This window comes from Epinephelus fuscoguttatus, linkage group LG11, assembly GCF_011397635.1.
Source record: "Epinephelus fuscoguttatus linkage group LG11, E.fuscoguttatus.final_Chr_v1".
Taxonomy (NCBI): domain Eukaryota; kingdom Metazoa; phylum Chordata; class Actinopteri; order Perciformes; family Serranidae; genus Epinephelus; species Epinephelus fuscoguttatus.
Window position 1 is genome coordinate 27,608,781 of NC_064762.1, and position 24,760 is coordinate 27,633,540.

The following is a 24,760-nucleotide window of genomic DNA, read 5'->3' on the forward strand; positions in this document are numbered from 1 at the left end:
CACACACACACACACACACACACACACACGCACACACACACTCCCATCATGACCCCAGACCCTCTGTCTACACTCTGCTGGGGGAAGTCTATCAATTAGTTTTATTGTAGGCACTAAAATGAACACAGTCTTACATTAAACTGATTGGCAAACATTTAAGTTAATGTTGGGAAGTATCAACTGTTCATGATAAGAGGCAGTAATCAAACATAGATTAATGCATTTAAAAGATTATAAATTAAAAACTCTAAGCTTATTCACTACACTTTAAATTAAATTACAAGAAAATAGTAACTACTCTTCCTTTTGTTTCTTCGTGTCATTTTATTTGGACTTAGGGCCTATATGTGTCAAATTTCCACATTTAATTATTAATTGAACTCAAGAGAAAGTGTGTTTCAATTGATCAGTATTGGAAATGTTATATCTGAATGTCTTTTTTTTAAAAAGAAAAAAAAAAAAGGAATGTGTGTGTCTCATTTCTCATCATTAGCGGTGATCCTGTCTCATCTCTTGTCTGTTAATATTAATTTTTAAATCATATATTTATATATAAGTGTGTGTATGTGTGTGTATAATTATAGATAGTATTAAATTTTACAAAAATAAAGATGACTGTTGAAAAAGAGACTTAGTTTTCCAGCCTCTGAGTAGTGTTGGCAGGGAGACGCCCAGCAGTCACTGTGTTTAAAGGACAGGAAGCGGATTTTACTACACAGCCACAATCCAGCATCGTCAAGTTCACAATACTAACTCCTAATAAAACCGGAAGTTGGTTTTCTAAATAAAAGCTGAGTATTTTTTTTTTTTTTCTACTGAAGCGTGCTGTGGGCTATAGAACAAGGTATATATGGGCTGAAGTTTGATCTATGTTAGTTTGCAAATTCTAATACCATTGGGGTCCACGTCAAGATCCATGTTATTTATCAAATAATGGTCACTAGTAGCACTGTTGTTGGTCGTAGCTGTCTGTTTGGAGTTTTCCCACAAACATCTGGTTAAAACTGAATAGCTGTAATTGTTTTGACTTTATTTGGCACCCGTAAAATGTCAACACCATTCAGAGACCCCCAGAAAAATAAAATTAAAGCTGTTTTTAAAAGGATAACTTCATTTCCGTATTTTCCAGCCCAAATAAATACAGTGGCGATCAAATTCAAAGGCCTCATCCACATTGAAATTGGGTAAATGATGATCCATGATTGTAAAAAATATTTTAGATAACACCAAACTAAACACTAAACTAATCTGGTTATTATACTTTCTCCATATCTCACTCGCATTTCCACTGTTGTCTTCCTGCAACATGTGACATCTTGTGAGATTTCCGAGTGAAAGTTCAACTTAATAAGATAATAACAAACTGACCTGACAAAGTGAAAGGTAAAGAGACACTTCAGCCACTTCTAGTAACAATATGAGCCTGACAGTGGCAAAAATAACCACTTTTATACAGATACATTGATGGCATTCAATTGCCCCATATGCTTACAGCTGTTGGCTGCTGCACCTTCACTAAATACTGGACCAATTTCAAATACTGTTAATCACATTGGTCTCTTTGACCAACATACACCAGAAAATAGAGTTCAGGTTGAAGACGGATTGAATTTTATTTTGTGTCATGCACATGTACATGTGCCCAACCCTCATGGGTTTACAAGACACCATTACAATCACGTTGCAGTAACAATCCAAAGTACTATCATTTAACTTCTCAATCCAGAAACAGAATACTCTGCCTTCTATCCCAGGCCTGGTTAAGAAATTGAGCCGCAAAAAAGGTTCCCTTTCTAAAACAAAACTCAAATTTATAACGATCATCCAACCAAAAGAAATTAACATAGATAGAATGACGAATGCCTAAGTTATCCTTTAATGGGATTGTGATCAAAGTACTGCATACGTACAAAATAACAGCCTAATAATGATAATGATAATAATAATAATAATATTCTTTAAAGGCTAAAAAACAAAACACTCTTTTCACTGTTCAAAAGTGATGCTTTTATTTTTGATAATCAGACCGGAAGTTGAATTACTTAAATCCGGGTACCTTGACGTGGCGTCGCTGGCCGCCCAGAGCAGAGAAATCCACGGCTGTTGCTCGGTGTGTTTGGTGCGGGAGACGAGTGTTTATTCCCAGCGTTTACGGGATTTAAAGACTCACCAGTCAACTTCAGAGTAAATACTTGCACTCCCTGGCTCCGTAAATCACGGGACAATGAATGGTAAGTCCACGAACGGTTCTGTGGGAGGAATGGCCTGTATCGAGGGGCTGCCCCCGCTGCCGAAGAGCCTGAGCGGCTTGCTGAACTCAAGCGGCGGCTCCTGGAGAGAAATGGAGAGGATGTACGTGAAGAAGACCATGATCCAGGACGACCTGAGCCGAGGCAGGAACAACGCCGACAACCTGCTGGCCAACAAGCCGGCCAACCTCGACGCTGCCCTGGCTCTGCTGCGGAAAGAGATGGTAACATTTTAGGCAGTATTCATTTTGTTTTAACAAAACGGAGTGCTCTGTTTTCCACCCCTGGTTTGTCGATAGGCGTTTAATCCCTGTGCGCTGTGCATTCGTATCCAGCCAAAGTCCCTTAAGAAACTCGGGTAGTTTATTGTTGGCTGCCTTTTGGCAAACTTACACACCACGTAGCACACAACTTAACGCTTTTAACAAATTATTAGAGTTCCCTGAAAAATTCGGCTTACATATTATATACCATACACCACATTACATTAATAAAATTTAAACTTTTAGGTATTGATCTGGCTTATTTGCAGCAGTCCACTTAGATTTAGAGAGACATAACACAACTGAACAAGCCTAAAATTGCTTAGTGTTTTTGTTGCTTTAACAGTTCTGTTTAGTAGATTGTATGTTTACATAGGTTATAAAAGACCCAAATGATTCCCAAGGTGTATATTTGCATATGCTACCAAGTGAACAAAGTCCTTTGAGCACAAGAAGTTAAAACGTGATTTTTTAAACATGTAGTCAGGCATTAAGGATACCAGCTACAAGAGAAACCAGGATCAGGGAACAGCTTTGCAGTGGATGAGACAAATTAAGCCATTAGGCTTATGCTGATTTTTCTTCTAAGCTTACATATCTTTTTAGCTTCAGTATCAAAGTTTTTTTTATGACGCATTAGATCCTTTGTTGATCTCATTTTTACATTCACTGAGGTGCAAACACAGTGAGACACTTAAGACACACTCCTGTACACTCCCTTGCCAGCAGCAGGGGTTTTAATAACCGAACCAGACCAGATTTCAATATCAAGGTACACTCCTCCACGGCTCTCGGTCAACACGCAACAATAGCCTGTTTCTTCATATCCAGTAATTCAGATGAAAGAGGTCAAACTGTTGCTGAAACTCAGTCCCTTTGCCATTTGGATTTTTGTTACAGGCTTTACTAAATCCTATTTCTGCTCTTGCTTTACTCTCCCTGCAGCACGTTGCCTGCTCTGGGCTTATAAATGTGTTGCTGTTAATGTATTACTATGAGTTTGTAGTTCATATTGTCTAATAAGTTGTCAATGATCTATATTTTAAAATCTCTGATCGCTGCATAGTTTATGGAGCATAGTACGGGTTCAGCTGTTTGACCTGACGCTGACTTGCACGTCTGCCCACTGTAATTTGTGTGGAAGACAATGCAGTGACCCTCAGTTCATGCTGCACTGTCAGCTGAGTGGTACGCAGTAGAAATGCCCTTTTCAACCCTGCCAAGAGAGATTTGTTTTCAGCCTTTGAAGTTCCAGTGTGTAGGATTTAGGGGCACATATCTGCAGAAATTATATATAATATTCATAACTATGTTTTCATTAGCGTGTAATCCCCTGAAACTAAGAAACGCTGTGTTTTTGTTACCTTACAATGAGCTGCTTATATCTACATATAGAGCAGACCCTCTTACATGGAGTCTGCCATGTTGTTTCTACAGTAGCTCAGAGTAGACAAACCAAACATTGGCTCTGGATAGGGCTGTTTGCGTTTTCTTGTAGGCCACCGTAGTTCTTCTACATGCCAGGCACACGGAAGGAAGTTTCAGTGCTGCAGCCGCTCCAATAGATGCCACAGAATGCTACACACTGAACCTTTAATTACTAATATCATAATGTCCGATCAGTATTTTTGATTAATAAATAGTTAAAAAAAAATGAATGTAAATAAATAAATGTCGGAAAATTGTACGAAAAGAAGACCATCAGGCCTCACTTGTTTTGTCCAACCAACAGTCATAAAAATCCCAAGATATTTAGTTTACAAACATATATAAAATGCAGCAAATTCTCTCAGTCAAGAGGCTTGAACCAGGGGGGCAGTTGGGCAGTTTTTGTTGTTAAATGACTGAAGTGATTTATTGATTATTAGCACTTTGTTGATAATTTGTCTTTGGATAAAATAATCAATTAATAGACTTTTTTTTGCACTGATATCAGTTATCAATGTCATTTGTCCTATAATTGTAGCGCTGAAACAATTTAATATATTAGGGTTTTTTGTGACAGAAAATTATTTAGCGTAAAAAAATTTAATCAGCATTTATTTTGAAAATCAATCAATCATCACAATGCCAATACTTGCTACTTCCAGCTTCTTTAGTCTGAGGATCTGTCATTTTATAGTAAACAAAAGCTATATTTTGTTTTTGGATTCATGGTCGGACAAAATAATGAAAATACTGTTAGTTGCAGCTATTGTCTCAGGCTGTATCTGGAGTCTAGAGAACCTAGCGTCTGCAGCACCAGTCACCATAGGTGTGGATTTCAGAGGGGACGCAGAGGACACGTCCCTCTCATTATTCAGCACATGTGCATTTGTTCCCACCAAATAGAGAAATGAAAGTAGCAGCAGGGCTTTTACTTTGACAGAATAAAAGACATTTAATCTATGAATTGATGCAGAAAAGGCACGAGTTGGTGCAGAAAGAAATAAACAGAAGCTACACCCAGCCAATCACAGATTGTCTCAAGATGGATCTTATATCACTTTTAGTGTGTCGGCATTGTGGAAAGGCAGATTTTATGTTTAGCTCAGGCATTTGTGGTATGCCTCATCTAAAATGTATGATATGTTAATGAGGATCTTAATACTTCCCTCTCCAGGTGGGCTTACGTCAGCAGGACATGTCCCTGCTGTGCCAGCTGTGGTCGCTCCACGAGTCGATCCAGGAGTACAAGGGCAGCTGCCAGGACCTGAGCGCCGCCTCCAGCCTCAGCATGATGGATAACGGCTACTTTGACGAGGATGACGAGTATTACCCAGAGCCCGGTGCCACCCCCACCGGAGAACAGCCAGACGGAGAGGTCGGAGACGGGACGGCAACAATGGCAGCAGCCAAGAACGGGAGCAGCAGCAGCAAAGACGACAGCTGGGACTCCTTTCACGTTACCATCTGAGGCCTCATTCTCGGCACCGTTCTGCAGATGGATACATATTTTTGGGGGGTAAAGCTGGAGGAAAAGCCGCAAGGCTCACGAACCCTTTTGGAAGGAATTAAACTGGTTGGTTAGAGATAGCTGCTTGTGGTATGTCGTTACCATAATAGACTCCAGCTTGACTTCAACTCCTCAGGTGAAACGCACCCCTGCTTGTGCTGCAGAATTTTTGTTTTTCTTTTGCAGCACGACCAGGAGCTTCATCAGACTGCGGAGCTGAGAGGCCGGGTGCCTAGTTGACGCCCTTTCAAACTCAGGAGTTGAGACGGATTGTATTCCAAGACTCCATATACTCAAAATTAGGCAATATATAATTCCTTTTTATAAACGGCTCTACTGCTGCTTCTATATCAAGTGGTTTTGCTAGCCAATCACCCTTTTTGGCAGAACTGTTTTTTTTACATATACAAAAATATATGAACAAAGTTGTATTATTTATTATATAATATAAATAACAAGATATTTGCTTTCCGGTTGCTCTCGATGGAAGTTTTGTACTGCAACTCTACCCAGGTACAAGGGTACAGCATTTACAGGTTGGGAATCCCGGAAATTGGGACTTCAAAGCAAGCACAGAGGACAGGACTTCTGAACTCTTCAATCGGTGTTGGTGCAAAGAGACTGTGCGGACATGCTGACGGAGACGGTGTGTGTGTGTGTGTGTGTGTGTATTACTTTTAAGTGGTGAAATCATTCATTAATGTAAATCCCAGAAGGTCTGCACAGAAGGTGTCAGATCTCAAGAATGGAGAAAGAGGCGAAGTCGTCATACCTGCTTTCAGAGTTTTGGTACAGGAGTGACGGCTATGCTTTCCTACCTTTTTTAGATGGAGCAGACGCTTGCTCTGAAAATGTGAAATGTTCCAAATGCTGGAGACAGTTTGAACCTGAACCTTCAACGCTGTTACGGGCGACTTTTTCAGACTGGTTGGTGTAAAAGGCACGGTGGTTTCGATCTGGTGAATTATGTTTTACTCTGCTGTGGATGATCCCTGTCATGATACATCCACTGAGGAGTTAAAGCATAATCCCAGGCCCAGGTCTTGTTTTCATAGTGATGGCAATAATTCCTATCGATAATAACATTGTGCTCCAAGTTCTCGAAGCCAGACAAGGCAAGCAACATGAGCACTTAAGTCGCCATGTTGGCATGTGCAGTATTATCATAACTAACCGAAACAACCATGAAAAACTATGAATATAAGCTTCAAGTTGTAATCAAGAGCTCATAAGCCAGCATTGGTTGAAAATAATCAGGAAAAAACTGGATAAAACGACTTATTCAGCCATTTTCCACGTAACCAGCTTTGAGACTTCTCTTCTAAATATATTCTATCAAATAAATGTTGCCAAGAAACGAGAAACTGTGATCAACTTCACACATAATTTACATTTGCTGGTTGTAATTGTCTGGTCATTTATCACAGTGGCATCGATGGAGGAATGAGAGGACATCAATCTGACTGGCTTGTGACGGTCTGTGAGTTTGAAAAATCTGTTGTGTGGTCACTGCAGCCTCAGATGTTCCTTGCAGAGTAAACACCAAACTGTAGGTCCTAACATGGTAGCATCTAGCAGCTGATTACAGGGTACTTTATAATACTGTGTATCCTACATGAAACTGATCTCAGTTACACCATACAGGCTCAACACCAGGCTAAACATTAGTCTTATACATGGATACATCCATCCTTATATATATATATGGATATTATTACAGTGTTTCAGCATACCTTCAAACCTTCTATCGGGGATTTAAGTATCCAAGCCTCATCCCTGAAACTCAAGTAGATGGGAGTTTCCATCACTAGACGATACTGGTCACTAACAAGATTGTAACAGCAAGTGTTTTTAACTTCCTGCTTGCTGTTGGAAGAGTGTTTTCATTGAAACACTCCACAGACGCAGCCTTATTTGAGACTCTAAGTATGTTTTTCCATCTATACCACAACACGCAAAGACGTTTGGATGTCCAAATATAACTTCTGCTACACGTATATGAAACCTATGGTCTGTGCAGTCTTCCTCAATACCTAAACGGTCTCAGTTGGACTTGTAGCATGCAACACTACAGCTCGACACACAGCAGCTGCTTTGTAACTCAAACTACGAAACTAATGTCAACACCCGCCCTCACTTTGAGAAGGTGTGGGATGTTTCAGTGTTGATATTGTGTCTGTATAAATGGTATGACGCCATCTGTTTGTAGGCTGGTCCACTATTTGTGCGCTTGTGGAACACAAACCAAAGAAAGTCCAGCACTCAAAATGAAATGTATTTGGTTTAAGGTGCTGAAGGAGACGCTGTCCTAATGAACTGCTCTTGAATGGTTAAGTTTTACTTAAAAGGTACAGCACATAATGACATCTAATGTCTTGAAGAATGTCTTTACAGTTAACAAAAACATGTTCTCTGTCCTGTAGCAGTGACAGTTAAAGGAGCTCTGTGCGAGATTCAGAGGTTGTGTGCACACGGCTCTCAACATGGAGGTAGCTGAGCCGCTAATGGTGCTAGGAGCTAACTTTGCTAACACCATGAAGTGCGGACAGAGCTAATGGTATTGGATGCAACTTGCGCTTGCGGCCGGACCGTGCTCAGGACGCCATTACTCCACTATATCTCTACATGGCAAATAGTTGTTTGCTGCTATATAAATACTCTGAACATCATATAGAGCTCCTTTAATTTCTCATTGTGGTGATAGTTACGCCTTCAGCCCTCTCGAAGACACGCTGATATTATCAGAAAACTTCTATTTTCTCACACTGTTTTTGTCACTGATTGACAAGTGAGAGTTTCAGTTGTGTCATGTGTTGTAAAACACCTCTCCATCTACACAACTGGTGTGTAAAGAAACTGTTAACTCGTCATTTCATAGTGGCGAACAGTAGTTAGCACACAGAGGTGACAGAAGTGTAACATTAAAGGAATAGTTAGACATTTTAGGAAATGTGCTTCATTACTTTCTTGTCTAGAGTTACATGAGAGGATTAAAACCACTTTCATATCTATTTGAATTTCATCCATTTATCATATCTTTTCTACCTAGCTTGTTAGCGTAGCTTTGCCTGAATACTGGAAACAGAGAAGACAGCTAGCCTGGCTCTGTCCAAATGTAACAAAAGCATCCCTTTTAAGTTTTTAAAAATGAACGCTCAATGTTTCATTTGTTTGATACGTATATAAAGTTTAATTGCAATGAACGGGACTAGAGAAAAGTAACAAGACAAGAAATCAAATAAGTCGATTTCCAAAAACGTTGAAGCTATTCCTGTAACAGTTTGATCATTTCTATCAAGAATTGGAGGAAAATGTATTTTTCAAGGGTTTTCTTCCTTTTTGCTTCTAATTTGAGTTCTTAAAGATATACTATGCAGGTTTTGTCAGTTACTGCTTGTAAACGCAACATTCAGGAACTTTCCATAAACGGCGATGCGCTAGCAAACTAAGCTAACGGCCGGCACCTACTTACCCAACAGAAACCAGACCAACTCTGCATTGCTCCCTCCGAGATTCACTCTCATTTTGGAACAAGCTTTGCCTCACTATATTTGTAATTTGTTGCATTGTGTCTACAGATTCCCTAGCTTCCTCTTGGATGCGTGCTGCTACTACCTGATCGTTACCTTTTTATAAGTCCCAGCCTGACCTTTGTGCTGTCATTGGCTGGGGGCTACACGCTCATAAACATCCCGGACACAGCAAAGTAAAAAGAAAATACAGGCAGAGGGCAGAGTCCCTGCAGATAAATACACCCCAACACTCTTCTACTGGGTCTTGTGTGATATGATGAAATTTTCTAGGAAAATCCTGCATAGTATACCTTTAACTGTATGACGTTTTCTTCCTCTCACAAGCACCTTTCATTCTAAAACACCACTACCTACTCACTTAAAAATCTTGTGCTGTTAATGTTCATAATGCAAGTTTCTAAATAGGGCCTCAAACATAAAAAGAGTCAGTAGAATACGATGGTACTGACTCCATCGTCTAATGAGTTGGGTTGAATGTTATTTGTTACAAAGTTTCTCGGCCTGTTGAGGGCCATGGTTTATAAAACTTGTCTTTTTGTCTGTACAGTAAAACTGCATCTGAATGCTACCAATATCTCCAGTCAAATTACCCATTTATGGTCAGTAAAAACTCCAGTTTTAGCCCTGTAACCTAATCCAAAGCAAACAATCTTAAGAGATGCAGCTTAAAACGTTTCTGTACGAACTTGATCCCTGATGTTTTATTGGATGTCTACACAATTAGTGCCTTTGTAAACCTTCAGGTTCCAGATTTGTGGTTTGCTCTTCAAAACGGGGATGAGAATAAACCATGAGCTGTTATATCATATGACTCATTTGACATGCACTTGATTGCTAAAGCTGCTACGTCTAGAATTTGAACCTTGATGACTTTCACAACTTCCTTAATCCCTTACTGGTCGTGTATTACATCAGTACAAATCCAGGAAATCTCAGAAAGAGGTGATTAAAAGGTGTTCAGAGATTTGGAGGTGTACTCTGGTCTCTTCCAGACTCTGCTCCTTTTTTTTACTCCCCTGTCAAAGGCTCCTTTTTCATTTTATTGACGAGGATGCAGCTGTTGGGAGCGGTGTATTTTTGATGCTTCCTGCCTCTGAAATTTGAGTTGCTGAGGCAGTTCTCTTCCTGTCTCCTTGGTTGATGCTGTCAAGAAATTTTGCACGTCATACTTGGACTATATATACATAGAATAACTTGCATTCTTTCTACGTATATTCTCTTAAGATCAATTTGAATCTTCTACACGAAGCAGCTTTAACTTCCAGAACGTATAACAGCCTTAAAATCAGTCATGTCACTTGCAAAACATGTATTCAGCTACGATTTTGCACTTGTTTGTGGTTGTTCTGTGCTAAATCTCCCTCAAAAGTACAACTACCTGATCCTCTTTGAGTCGGTCTTTATTCCACAGGCACACGGTGCTCATTGGACAGTAGCTCAACTGTAACTAAACCCAGCACAAGAGAGATAAGAAAGGTGCTTTTAATTGAACACCAGCAAGTTGTAGCCAAAATCGTACCGTTAGCAGTTGAGTATTGTGTGATTTTCCAACTTTTACAACCCCTTTTTCATGTGATTATTGGATGTGTAACGAGATGTCATCTCAGGGTAAACTTGTGGCAAAATGTCTCCTGATAGGAAGTTATCGACATGTCTTTTACCTTGGAGGGGCAAATAATGATAAAAACATTTGAACACGATTGTAATGTGACACATGAATAACTGGCCAAATGTAAACATACTTGTAGCAACTGTAATGGATTTATTTCTATGTAGATGATGTTTTGGTGTGAGTGTCTCTAAATCAAACACCAAGGGCTTCTTTCTAAAGCCACCATTTTTGCACCAAGTTTGAACAAGTGCATGAAGAAATCAGTTGTTAGAAGAGATGGAATTTTTCTACTTAGAGTGGCCTCAGTAGACCAGAGTGCAGTGCAACCACAAAGACTTCACATGTTTTGACTGAAGTGAAGTGATTACTGTAATCACAGTCACGCCTCGGTGTTCACTTCACACCCCTGCTTTAGTGGTTGTTTAGAAGCACTCTGGGAAATGTAGGAAGGGTGTGGACATACTTTGACATGCACAGAATAACTTGATCAGAGACAGATGACGTTCAATGAGAGTTAGAGGGGAGACTTATTCATGAGAGCTGTCAAACGGCCATGTCGCAGTCACCAAAAAAACGTTTTTCTTTGCCCCATGAAAACAAAAATGCATACACTTATTTTTCGCTAAAACTTTACCCTTTAGCTGACCTGTGTTGAGGCCTGGGTTTCATCAGTTGAATTGTAGCTTGTCAGTCAGCCAAGAAAAACACAAGAGACCCACAGAGGTATTAAATGTAACAGATCATTTTTACAGCCGATTGTTAGCATTGATTAGCTTTTCTAATTACTGGCTACAGCTGTTTATTTGGTTTGAATCTGAGAGACCAGAGAAGTGAAATGTGTGACATCATATTTATACTGTATATCATTCATCATAATCATTCATTAAATTACTATAGTGGAAAAAAAGGTGTTAATGTATTTGTGTTGCATAAGAATAAGAGGTTCTTCAGAGAACATGTGAAGCCTGTGTTGTTACCATCCATCATTACTCCTGTTCTTTGATCTATGAATGACCATACTACTGTTTCTTTGGACAATTAGTCTCAATGCTATCATAGTTATGATACTGATATGAATTTAATAAAGTGATTCCATGCTTTTCAGGTTTGGAGTGAGATTTTTTAATTATACCAGAAACTGAGCCAGTGCAAGTCTTGGTAGTAGTTAGCTGGACTAATATGTTTGGGTTAAGTTGGTTCTTAGTTTGTTCTTGCCCACAAGAGTACACAAAAAGCATGAAGTTTGTTTTCTTCGCACATTTCTCGCACCACTGTGTACGCTAACTGTAGCTTTGCCTTAAAAACCTGAAACTTTAAATTAAAATAATACATCAGTCTGGGTATAATATGCCCATGTTGTTATAAATGTTTTTCAGAGGCTTTTACAACCTGACAAGAATACAGTTTCATACTTGTAACCACGCTAGCAGCTATGCAAGGCTGCATTTAGGCACATTGGGACTGTAACTAAATGCTAATGTCTGCATGCTAACATGCTCACAATGCTAACACACTGAAGTTTGTCTTTTTCACCATCTTAGTTTAGCATGTTAGCATGCTAATATTTGCTAGTGTGTACTAAAGACAATAAGCAGCTTAAGTTGATGGGAATTCCCAGTGTTGGAAATTAACTACGTTTACTCAAGTGCTGCACTTTTTGAGCTACATGTAGGCTAACTGTTATCTATTTTATGCTTTAGTCTACTTTTAGGTTTCTTCACTACTTTTTTACTCCATTACGTTTATAGCTGTGCTACTTCACAGATTCAGATTAGGTCTCTCAGTTGTTCAATGGACGTTAAATTGTTTCAACCATATTTATATTTATATTTAATGTGGCTCCTATAAAGGGTTTTACTTGTGTTGTTACAAATGCCGCTGCACGTGGTGGCAAATGTAACATAACTTGTGTTTCAGTGAGTTTTGTAACTCTAACATTGCCCTTTAAAACATACAGTGTCGGAGAGTAACTAGTTACAGTTACAAAATAAATGTATTTGTAATCTGTTCGTTATTGAGGAAAAAATAGGTCATTAAATTACATTTACTAATCAAAATGTTGGTCCTTATAAAGGGGTTACTAGCCTATATTCATTTGTTGAATATAACATTCATTCTGCTGCTTTGCATCTTCTCACCGTGAAGGAATGTTTTCTTTTGGCAGAGTTGATTTCTGGACGTTTTTTTAGTTTTATTGCCCAGTTTAAAAACATGCATTAGAAAAGTAATCAAAAACTAATTACATGTAATAAGTTGCATTACTTTAATAAGATGATTAAATAGTTACATTATTGTTATATCTTTAATTGGGTAACTTGTGATCTGTAATCTATTACATTTCAAAAGTAAGCTCTCCAACACTGAAAATATATGATGAATGTTACCAAATAGAAAACAGATACAAATTGTATCCAAATAGTTCAAGAGGTTTTTTAGTCATGACATTAAAACCTAAAAATGTTAGAATTGCCCCCGGTCTCAATTACCTCCTATAACAGCCACAAATAAAGTGATGCTTACACATTAATGCATCAATAATCATAATCCAATTATATAATAAACATTATTCTAAAATGGGCTATTCTGTATTTGCATAATACTGAAAACCTGCAACATTTTTACACTGTGGTATTTCTACTTTTACTTAACAGATCTGAGTACTTCTTCCATTACTGGGAATTTCATTAGTTTTGCAAGTACTAGGTCATAAACCAAAATATTGGACAAATGGGCATTTTAACCTGATGATGGCACTACCTGAAGATGAAAAGTAATCACCAGTGTTATTACAATTCATCCTGATGTGAACATAAATGCCTCAGATGTTATGGTGATTTATTCAATAACTGTCGAGACATTTAACTCCAAACCACAAATGTGAAGCAAATGGTGGCACTAAGGTCAAAACGAAATACGAAAGTTCATGGTAATCCATCCAATAGTTGATGAGATATTTCAGTATGGACCAACATCCACATGGCCATGTCTAAAGATGGATAACAGGGCTGAAAATGAGTGAAACATTACACGCAAAATACAAACTATCATCTTTCCTCCCTACCAACCCCAGTACAACTCTACCAGACACAGCTCCCTCAGCTCAAACTGCAGTCTTCTTCTCCTCTCTGCTGCCCTACTTCTTCTCCTTCCTTTCTTTCTCCTGAATGCATCTCGCTCTGACCTGCATTTAAATGCACCGATCTGCATTTTGGTCTTGAGTATCTGCCATGCCAGAGCAGTTCCGGTTTAATTGATCATTACTGCGGCAGGATGTGACGGCTTTGATGTAGCAGCTCCTCATGCTGGGAGCTTCAGATGAATTACTGATGATGATAACACTGTTTACATTTTCATACTCCGACACTCTATTTAAATTCTCACAAACCTCCCTGAGAGACTGAAGAAATGGGTCACGCAGCAACCGTTTAAACTGCACATGTGTAGCATGTTTTCTGGTGGTTTGGTATCACTGCATTGTGAATTTTGGTTTTCTCTGACCATCTTTAAAGATTTTAGAGTCAGAAGGTGTTTCTTAAAATGCAATAAATCAATTTAACAGTGAGTACGAACAGATGGCTATAAGGGCAGCCAACTTGGAGTATTTTAACAGCCTGCTGTGATTAACCACTCTTAACATGTACTTACAGGTAAATATTTATACTTTTTACTCCACTTTAAGTATCTGCAGCTATAGTTAATGATTACTTTGCACATTAAAATTAAAAGCCTATGAAGTGCTATAATCACTTCTCCTTGAAGAGCCCCAAAACAATTCAATCTTTAAATGGACATGAAAGCTTTCAATTCAAACTCAGGATAACACTGGTATTGAAAAGTGAGTCAGTCAAACTGCACTGGAGTTGAACCACAGCAGAGCTGATGTCAAGTGAAATGACTACTCAACCCTGTATATCAGAAAACAAGTATTCATTTAAAGGCTTGATAAAAGGGCTTTGACATGCTCTCTCTGTATAAAGGCCTTCTCTGTGGTGCAGTGTGCATCATGTTGTCTTTCCCTCTCTCTGCTCTGCGCTCTGGTCTCGTGCTGCCCGTCTGAGCGTCTGTTGGGAGATTACAGCAGATTAACATAATCTTGACTGAGAGAGCAAATCCAAGGTGCGTATCACTCTCTCCGCAGGGAGGGATGGGACAGATTGTCACATCAGAGCTGAAGACAAGCACGTGCTGGCTTGTTTTTCACATTAACACATAGACTTCTTTTAAAATAGAGAGCATTTGTTTTTTTCTGCTATATTAAAGCCTCCTTTGAATTAATTTCTGTAATATTGTGCTCCTTTCTCCTTTGTGTTCCTCTTTTTAATCCATTGATCCCAGTGAGGCCAGTTCAGGACAGACCTGCTGTCTCTTTAACTAACAAATGACCACTGGTTAGTGTGCAGCGTATTTCCTGCTAATTAAATGGCTCATCATTTGAATATTTATACGTCCTTGTGCAGCTCTGTGTGCTGCTTCCTGCCGACATCAAGACTCAACTGCAGTGCAATGGCTTTGAATGTGTTCTTCATAACTAGCTATGATGTAAGGGTTATTTTTTCTGTCTGTAGCTTGTGGTTATCAGTGAAATGTCGCTTCATCGATTGATGGGATCCCAATTTAATTTTACACAGATGTTTATGTCCCCCTTGTGATGAATTGTAATGATTTTTAATCTAGCGCCAACTACAAAAAAATCTTTATTTTATCACCAAATTGTTTCCCAAACTCCCAGCAGCCTCAGGTGTACCTTGTGTTTAAACCACTGTTGGATTTCAGATTAACTTCTTTTACAAACAAGTGAAAGACTTTCATGTTCACTACTGCCTTTAAGTGAAATTGTTGTCTCTGTATAGACTTTGTTATGATTTTTTTTATGATGTTACCTGTATTTATTGTATGTAAAACACCTTAAATTGCCTCATTGTATGGAAGATGCTACTGTAAAACTTCAATTAAAAGTCTAGTCCCAATTAAACACCCGCTCCCTTCCACTAGCCTGGTGTAGCTACACATTTTGACAAATAAAGGCCTGTCTCAATTAGAAGCCTGGCCTGGTTGCCAAGTAGTTCATTATTTTTACAGAAGTTCTTTGGATGTATAAAATCAGATTGTTGATCACCCACTTGAGCTAACATTAGTTAGTTGCTTAGATTGTGCATACACATATAAATGTTTTAAATGTTGTCAATACGGAGATGCTACACACTGTTAGCTGAGTTGAGTTCATTTTGCTGAAACCATGAGCATTAGAGAGGACAATAATTTATTCAGATTCACCGGCATGACGAAAAACAACTTTTTCTAAAGCTGTCAAAAGTTCAGAATATGTGTCCATTCCAAGATTAGGTGGTAAGTTATTCATATTCCTTTAGTCTGCGAGGGTCTGCCATTCAAAAGAATTAAAAGTGTTTTTCATAAAAAATAATTTAAAGTAGGGAATACTGTTTTAACAGGATAAAGTGGTGTTGTGTCCGTATGGTGGGTGCCGTTATCCTCAGGTGCCATGAAACAAGTGTCATTACATAACACATAGTTGATATGTTATTTGAGGCCTGGCAAGTAATATTCATACTGGTTCAAATAAACAATTTGATTGTATCTCCTGTCTTTGCCGAGCAACAGTTTTGTGTAAAAGGAATTAAAGGCCTGTCTCAAATATAGGCCTGTTGAGTTCAGTGATTTAAGCAAATAATAGCCTGGGCTACTAATTGAAGTTTTACAGTAAATGAATAAAGTTGCCTCGCCTCAGTGCTGGTAATGTGCTAGTGTTACTAAATGCTAGCATGCTAGCAAGTAAAACTACAATAAAGATGGTAGACATGAGCTTTATAAGAGCTAAACGTCAGCATGTTGTCAGTGTTAGCATGGTAGCATTGTGACGTTATTAGCACAGAGCTGCTAGCACGGCTATATAAGACTCTTGGTAATGTTTTATTTATGGAAAAATACTTAGGAAGTATGTTGATTCATTAAACTCTGTCACCTCCCTCTCCTCAAATATACTTAATTATATATTTAGTATCAAAACAAGGAGCATGGATTATGATATTTGATGCATATTAGCCAACTGTTTTCACTTGGTAATATATAATGACAGATCATTAGATGAAAAGTTAAATCGTCTATGACCTCCAAATTGTACTTAAAATGACTTTTTCAATTTCAGTTTTCAGCCAAAGCAAAGCATTTGGTACCAGGAGGGCAAACTGACTTAAGGTTTGCTTTATCTGCCAGCTTCAGCTCGTTGGCTTCCACACTGGTCCAGACTGGTAAATGGCTGCGAGGTGACTGCTGTTACAGTAATCTGATTAGTCAGATTAAACCACTGCATGCCACAGTAATTGACCAACACTTTGCAGATTCCACATTTAGAAACTCCCTCTGGGGTTTGCTCACAAACACATACTTTGACCTGGAGAATCAAACACAGTGTCAACAAGTTATACAGACAGAACAAGTGTTGATTCCACTTGTGTGCATCGGGTAAACAAATGTAAGATTAGAGAAGACAAGACAAATAACAACGTTGCTGTCTGTGCACACAAGCCCTAATTTAACTGGTTTTTAATGGTGGAGCAACTGAGCTCCAAACTGGACCAGTTTTTTTCAGCCTTTTCAGCCATGATTCTGCGAAAGATCCCCAAAAACACCAGTTCATCTCTGACCGAGTGACGTGTTCCTGTGTTAAAAGCTTAAAGTGATCCAGACCGTGTTGCTCCCCACAGACACTAGAGCACAGATCCACCCAGGGGTAAGGACACCTACGAAAACATTCCTCACCCGTGTGCTGTCTGCTCAACTATTCACTGGCCTGTAATAACATGTATCCATGTGCAGACGCAGCACACACACACACGTACACACAGATGCACAAAACACATACAAATCCTTTGTTTAAATACAAATACTTTATTTTCCCTTGTCATACTTATATATGACAGCTCAGAGAGCACATATTTCAACATTTACATACAGTGTGTTTCTTGCAGATCGTGGCGAACTCGCTCTGCAAGTTCATCTGACATAATCAGTCACAGAAACATAAGCACCTGCCAAACGTCAGGGCTTGTGTGTGACAGAAAGACACAGGTATTGTGACATTATTTCACTTGTAACAAATGCAGAAAGGACAGAGGTGTTACGATAGATGAAAAGTTAAGATTTGCTATAAATATCTCAGAGTACTTTGGACATTTTCCCTGATAGGAATCTTAATTTTTAACATGTGCAAAGACAAATATTCAGTCCAGTGAGAAAAATATTTCTCTGTGAATCAAATGGTAGCTTCAGGTCATTTGACAATGTACCAAAGTGTAGTTTTGAAACTAAAGCCCCAACAGCGTTAAATATCCATCACATTATCCGCCATCTCCAAGAGAATATCATCAGATCTGGTAGGGCGAGTCCTCTCTCAGCAGATGGTTTTGTTCAGAAAGAATTCAGCCTCGCCTCTCGTCACGTGTCCAACTTCTCAGCAGTTCATAACAACGACACGACTCCTGCAAAGTTTCCCGAGGGTCGAGGCTAACTCAGCTTCCCCCTCCATACTGTAGGTAAGTGCAGTGGATAAATTCCCCTCATTCCACAGACTAACAGTCTGCTTGATTTACTGATTGAACGTTGCTCTGTTTACAGACACACACATTCCAGGGACAGTGAGAGGTGGGTTTGTGAAGTTTCCCCACATGTGGCATAATGATTACTGTGAATCAGATGTGTGGTGATAAAGGATTTCACTCAACATTCTTTGAACATTCTGCACCAAATCAATGTCTGACCCTGCTTTCATTTGCATTGGGAGAAAAACATACAGTAGAATTCATTTTGGTGATTCATGATCACTTTGTCATGAGAACTGTCAAAGTCTTGAGCTGAAACCAACAGTTTTGATCATCAAATAATCATTTTAAGTCAATTACTGAGCAAAAATGTCAAATATTTTCTGGTTCCGACTTCTCAAGAAGGCAGTTTTCAGCCTTTTCTGAAATTCTATAGACTCAACATCCCATTAAAAACATTCAATCCATAGTTGAAGTCCAAAAACAAAACAGTGGTTACTCTGAGAGCAAAAATGTACTCCTGCTGACCTGAAACTTTAACATCTGCCGTCCCTCCTTTATCACACTGACATGTACATACAGTATGTAAGTATTCAGCATTGCAATAAATAGTGGTGAAAGTCAATTCTGTCTGCTTCATTTACCCACTTATCCCTATTTCACTCCCACAGCTTACTCTGTGTGTGTTTCTGTGTTTGTGCGAGTTAAGATAAGCATTTCACCAGCGAGCCAAAGAATGTGAAGCCTGTTGTCTGGGTCCTGTCCAAACAGAGAAGTAGTTATTGTCAAATTACGACCTCAGGGTTTGTGTTTGTGTCAATCTCACAGTGAGGCCCTGTGAAACCGTCATGCCTGCCTTACTTCATAAGAGTTTTCAAGCAATTTTCCCTGAAGCAGACAGTTTTCCAGTGTTGGAGTAAAATCATGAGTTTTGCTAGAGTTGGTGCAAGTTTCTGTTATCTCGATCGTTTGGTGTAAGGTGGTACAAAGCTCAGTCTGAGTTGTCTTAAGTCAGTCTTTCCTTGTCTTAATGTTCCGATAAAATCAAACATGATTAATATTTTTAGTCTTGGCTCATACAAATATTGAAATTCAATGATGTGACCATTGTCCACAACCAATAGCTGTGCTCTCTCCGTGACCAAACAGCAAACCATGTAGACAGTACACATGGAGGGTACTCAGCAGAAGCACAAGAACGTAAACAAGTCTTGGTTCTCTTGGACTGTAAAAAAGGGAGGTGTAAGCAGTGGAGTTGTGGAGTGTCTGTCTTTAATCCCGCTTGTATCTGATCCACCAACCAGCACTTATTTTGGTGATAAATCTTAATTCTTTTAAACAGTTTAAAACAAAATGGTGGAGCTAAACTACAGAAGCTGATGGCGAGTTGACACAACAAAGTCCAAAATGTTAAGTTTTACCCAAATACTGTTTATCTTCATAGACTACATTGATGCTGAATTGACAAGAATACTGTTGACATATCCTCCCGAGACCCGAACTTTTGTTTGGTATGCATTTTTAATTCCTCCTAGCTATTTGGGATCAATAGGACCTGGTAAGTATAAAAACCTAATCACTGTCAATAATAACAAAGTCCCAGTATCCTCAAGACAATAATAAAATCCCAATGTCTTGTAACGAGTACTTCCTAATTAACAGCGTCTTAGCTTGTTACTGTTGCTAAAATTGGTCAAATTTGTTGCCATATCAAACTACAAACATTATTAATTATAAATAGACACGTTTCAGCCATAAAATGTGATCAGGTTTTGGACCATGGCTTTTTTTGTGTCGGAGCAGCTGCAGACTGACTTAGCAGAGATGGCTGCCACCTTGTTTTTACATAGATTGGTGTACTGTGCTCTTACGACCACTAGATGGCACAAAGAGTGTCCACGAACAAGGACAGCAGGTCTAAGTTAAGTAGAATCAAGTATAAGATCAAGTAAACCCAAAATGTAATGTTCTCAAATGAGGACACAGGGTCTCAGGAGGATATGATGCCTTTTATCTTGTGTTTTTAGAATTATGTGTTTTTGCGGACATGTAAGAAATTGTTATTTTGTCATATTTTTTTAAAGGGAGTTTGGCGTAGTATTTTCCACCGGAACAGGACAGGAAATCTAGTTGCAGTCCTGCAAATAGTGACCCTGGAGGGTATCAGACTTTAGTCTTTTAAAAGTCTTTTCAAAGTCTTTTAGTGTATGAAAGGCACAGGTTACATCCAGGGATGTTCCCATGCTGTAGGTCCTCTCGGTAGGTCTGTCCTAATGAAGCAATTAAATCAAGTAAAATCTCACAGGAATCCTGAGCTCGTTGTCTTTAAAAACAAAAGGAAAATCAAGAGAAGGTCCATAGCCACGTCCTCAACGTCCCTCAAAAATGAAGATGAATCTTTTTCTCTACCGAGTACAAGAAAATAATGATAAAATCTCTTCTGCTGCTTTCTGTCTCTGGCTCTGACCAGCAGGAACACTTCAAAATATTCTTTATCTTCTCCGACACCAATTGTAGAGGGCTCATTAAAAACTGTCTGTCTCTGGCACAGGTTCCACGATCACTTGTTCATCCCTGAGATAACGGACATTTGTGTCATTCACTCAAATGTCAGCATGTCCTGGATGCTCCACGGGAGCTTTTTACAGGCCTGAGCCACGCAGGTCTCTGACAGCAGGCCGAAACACACGGCCATCAGCGACAGACGTCTCCTGCTGTTGAGGATCACTGGGGAAGAGACGCAGGGGAGGGAGGAGGATGAGAACATAAGGATTACACACAATTTTTCCATGGACAGTTTTTGGTTTCATGTTAGTAAAAGCACGTCTGAAAAATCTGAAAATCTGGAGTTGTGCGGGGAGTTTGCAAACCTGTGAGACGTTCAGTTTTTAACCTAATAACCAAGTATCTTCCTGCCAGCTGGTATGTGCAGTAGAAACAACCAGCAATATAGTCACTGTCATTTGTTCTTTATGGATATGACGTATAGAAACTCCTCATCAGAGCAGCAGACCATAAATCACTTCACAAAATCTCATTGTTTGCAGCTCACAGGCGAGCTGCCAAATATAATAAGCAGATTTACGTTTACAGAGCTGCTGTTGCTGCTGAAGAAACGTGGGGTAGAACCCGTCTGTTATGTAATGTATTTGTTGTGCGTGTTTGCAGGTTTATGTGGTGAGGAGCTCCAGGAGCACGGAGGATTTGTTTCAAACACAGAGAGAGTTAGTTGCCACCTGCTGGTGCTTTAAAATGTTGTTTGAAGAATACCAGTACTTCTCTGATGTGTCTCACAAGGTATAAGCGTCAACCCTGGGACAAAGTAATTCTTCAAATACAGTAATTTCTCTCCGAATTGAGGTGCATTAGAAAGCGTCCTGATGAATATATTTTTGGCATCTGCTTGTGATTAAGGTAAGTGAGAAAATGCCCTTAAAACAGATTTGTTCTCCTACCTCTGATAGCCTGTGAGTTTGAGGTGAGCACAAACATCTTGATGAGGCCCAGGCAGAGCGGAGAATAGTCGTGCTCCCAGATGACGGCGGGGATGAGGAGGACTTTGCCATAGCAGGACAGCAGCAGGGCTCTGAGGAGCAGGCTGGGCTCCAGGGTCCCACCCTGCAGGCGACCCGCCACCACCCAGAGGAACCACAGCACACCGCAGCAGAACACTGACAGCTCTACACCACCAACGGACAGACATGTCAGACACAGAGAGATGTATTTTTAACACAAAAGGTGTTACATACTGATGAAACTGTAGCCTCCTGTATGAATAAATATCAGCAAGATTCAGCCTGTATCAACGGTAGCCCTGAATTACCAATAAGAGCAACATTTAGGAGGTCTGTCATTTCTATTCTTTATCCCCTAGTGTGTTTGACTCCAGAGTAGCACTGAAATGATGAGTTGATTGATATAAAACTACTCAACAACAATTTTTAAATCAATCAAGTCATTTATGAAGCAAAAATCTCAACCATTCTCTGGTTCCAGCTTTTCAAATGATGAGGATTTGCTGCTTTTCTCTGTTTTATATAACTGTAAATAAAATATCTTAGACTTGGATTGTTGGTTGGCCAAGTTGAACCAAGTTATTTAAAGATAACATTTTGGGCTCTGAAAACTAGATTAGTCATTAATCGAAGCCCTACTCCAAGGTAAATATAGTCTGGTTCCAGATCCCTGAACTGCTGCCTACATTCCCACATTTGTTCAGCAATAAAAGGCGAAGGCAAGGCAAGGCGAACAAAAATGTATGAAAGACTACCCTTTAACATGAAATTGTTTTAAAACACCTGTTACATTAAAGGAATACATGATCATTTTGATGGGCTAGTCAACTTCCTTGTTAAACGAAGAGAAAATTAACACTGTAGCTAGAGGTGGAGAAATACTCACATCTTTTACTTGAGTAGAAACAGTAATACCTTAGTATAAAAATGCTGGGCTACAAGTCACAGTTTCTCATTCAAAACTCAAAACATATAACCTGAGCCAGACTTTAACTTCTACTGTATTCATTTTAGAATATTTATATTTTTTCATTGTAAATTTATATTTAATATTCATGACTTTTGGCTTTTTTGAGCATTATGCACCACAACATGTATGTGAAAACCTGCTTGCAGGGGTGGAAGAAGTATTCAGATCTTTAACTTGAGTAAAAGCAGCAATACTGCACTGTAAAATACTTTATCATGAGTAAAAGTCCTGTATTCAAAATCTTATATAACTATAAGTACATAAGTATTAGCAACAAAATATCCATAAAGTACCAAAAGTAAAAGTACTCATTATGCAGAATGAGACACTTCAGAATAATATGTCTTATACCACAGGATAGTAATTAGGAATGCATTAATGTGTACATCACAAATGTTACAATCTGTAAAGGTGGAGCGTATTTTAATTACTTTATATCCTGATGGGTTGCTTCATCCATAATAATACATCTGATTTATATTTTGTGTTATTAATATGAATCTGCAAAGTAACTTCAGTTTACTAAATAATTGTAGTGGAGTTTAAGTACAATACTGGCTTTCAAACTGCAGTGGAGCAGAAGTCTATGGTAGCATAAAATAGAAATACTCACGTAAAATACAAATACTTGCAAGTTGTACTTAAGTACAGTACTTGAGTAAATATACTTGGTTGAATTAAAACACTGACTGTGACCATCTATGTGTTCGCAGTAGATAGATGGCTCCAGTGCTCCATGTTAACACTCTAGAATACAATATAGCAGTGATAAAAATAGTAACATTATAACAGATGTATTAAGGAGCTCTGGTTCTATCATCTTACCGAGGGCGGCCAATCCAAACATGCGGTAGAACTCCCATTCCTTGGTGTACCTGATGATGTCAGCAGGGTCACTGCTCTGCTTGGAGCCGTGGAGCAGAGACCACCTGAGGTAAGCCTCACACAGCAGGCAGAACACACACAACTTCCAGTGGATCTGGAGAAGCAGAAAAGAAAATGTACAAACACACACATGAAGTATACCTGAACACAAGTGGTGGACGATGTATGGAGATCCTTTACAATTTGTTTACATAGTGGAGTATAAGTATTAAGTGGCATAGAATGGAAATACTCAAGGTAAGTACAAGTACCTCGTACTTGTACTTAGGCATGGTACTTGAGGCAGTCTACTTAGTCACATCTCACCACTGCTTATCACACATACCAATGACAGCATCTGTATGACCAACACCATGCATTAAGGAAGCAATCTGTTTAATCCTGTGACATGTTAAGTGGAGCATCATGTCACTTTGACAACTTATGTGTCCACCACAATGCCTGTTATAATAACACAATAACCATGATTTAATATTGTGCACATGTGAAAGGGGGTTAACATGATTGATGTTACTTACATTCAAGCTTGTGTTGAACAGAATGTGTCTGAACGCCTGCGTCTTACACAGAATGGCATCAATCAGGATGATAACTGGGTCATATTCAATGTACTTGTCCACCGGCTTCTGGCACGACTCCTGGACACACACACACACACACACACACACACACACACACACACACACACACACACACACGGTGTTAGTTTTAGAAAAAAGTAATAACATCTCTACGTTAGCTGTTACATGTTAGCTAGCATCTTCATCCTAAGCAGTAAACCAAACAACTCTAATACAATCTGTCAGCAGTAAACTCACACATATGGTTATCTTCAGGATGCCGTTACTGTAATCCCGGTGTAACTCCGTTGCTTTTTCGTTACATTCAACACACCTAAACTCATCTTTCCCCATTATTCGCCCTGTGAACTGCTCACAACACTCAGCTAGCATCTGACTCAATGATAGCGGAAGTGAAAAGGTTCCATACAGCTGCGCCTTCAAAATAAAAGTGCAGGTTAATGCAACTAAGTACGTCAAGCCCTGTACTGTAGTACAGGGTTAATGTGCTTGTGATTTACTTGAATAATTCCTTTGTAGGCTACTTTATACTCCTTCTCCACCACATCTCAGAGAAAAAATCTTGCACTTTTTACTCTATATACTATTATAAAAGCGTTGGTGACAGATTATATTGCAAATTAAGATTATTGATACAGGGCACAGTGATTTGTTTCATGTT

At 39.0% G+C, this 24,760-nt stretch overlaps 2 protein-coding genes across 2 annotated transcripts; one reads left to right on the forward strand and one right to left on the reverse strand.

Moving 5' to 3' along the window:
* Positions 1-2,061: 2,061 nt before the first annotated feature.
* fam89a (family with sequence similarity 89 member A) lies at positions 2,062-11,696 on the forward strand. Its single transcript, XM_049589669.1, has 2 exons — positions 2,062-2,473; positions 5,115-11,696. Exons 1-2 carry the CDS (start codon positions 2,225-2,227, stop codon positions 5,406-5,408), a joined length of 543 nt encoding a protein of 180 aa, XP_049445626.1. The 5' UTR covers positions 2,062-2,224; the 3' UTR covers positions 5,409-11,696.
* A 5,813-nt stretch (positions 11,697-17,509) lies between these two features.
* On the reverse strand, positions 17,510-24,476 carry arv1 (ARV1 homolog, fatty acid homeostasis modulator). Its single transcript, XM_049589668.1, has 5 exons — positions 24,337-24,476; positions 24,037-24,156; positions 23,459-23,612; positions 21,604-21,828; positions 17,510-20,875 (listed from the first exon to the last, which is right to left on the reverse strand). The coding sequence occupies exons 1-5, from the start codon at positions 24,469-24,471 to the stop codon at positions 20,748-20,750; spliced, it is 762 nt and encodes a 253-aa protein (XP_049445625.1). The 5' UTR covers positions 24,472-24,476; the 3' UTR covers positions 17,510-20,747.
* Between the last annotated feature and the right edge of the window lie 284 nt (positions 24,477-24,760).

Excerpts from the sequence above, each read along its gene's own strand:
- fam89a (XM_049589669.1), top strand. The coding sequence starts at position 2,225 with ATGAATGGTAAGTCCACGAACGGTTCTGTGGGAGGAATGGCCTGTATC. Across the intron at positions 2,474-5,114 it reads CTCTGCTGCGGAAAGAGATG|GTGGGCTTACGTCAGCAGGA; the intron begins GTAACATTTTAG and ends TTCCCTCTCCAG.
- arv1 (XM_049589668.1), bottom strand. The coding sequence starts at position 24,471 with ATGCTAGCTGAGTGTTGTGAGCAGTTCACAGGGCGAATAATGGGGAAA. Across the intron at positions 23,613-24,036 it reads TGTTCAACACAAGCTTGAAT|ATCCACTGGAAGTTGTGTGT; the intron begins GTAAGTAACATC and ends CTGCTTCTCCAG. Across the intron at positions 20,876-21,603 it reads AAACTCACAGGCTATCAGAG|TGATCCTCAACAGCAGGAGA; the intron begins GTAGGAGAACAA and ends TCTCTTCCCCAG.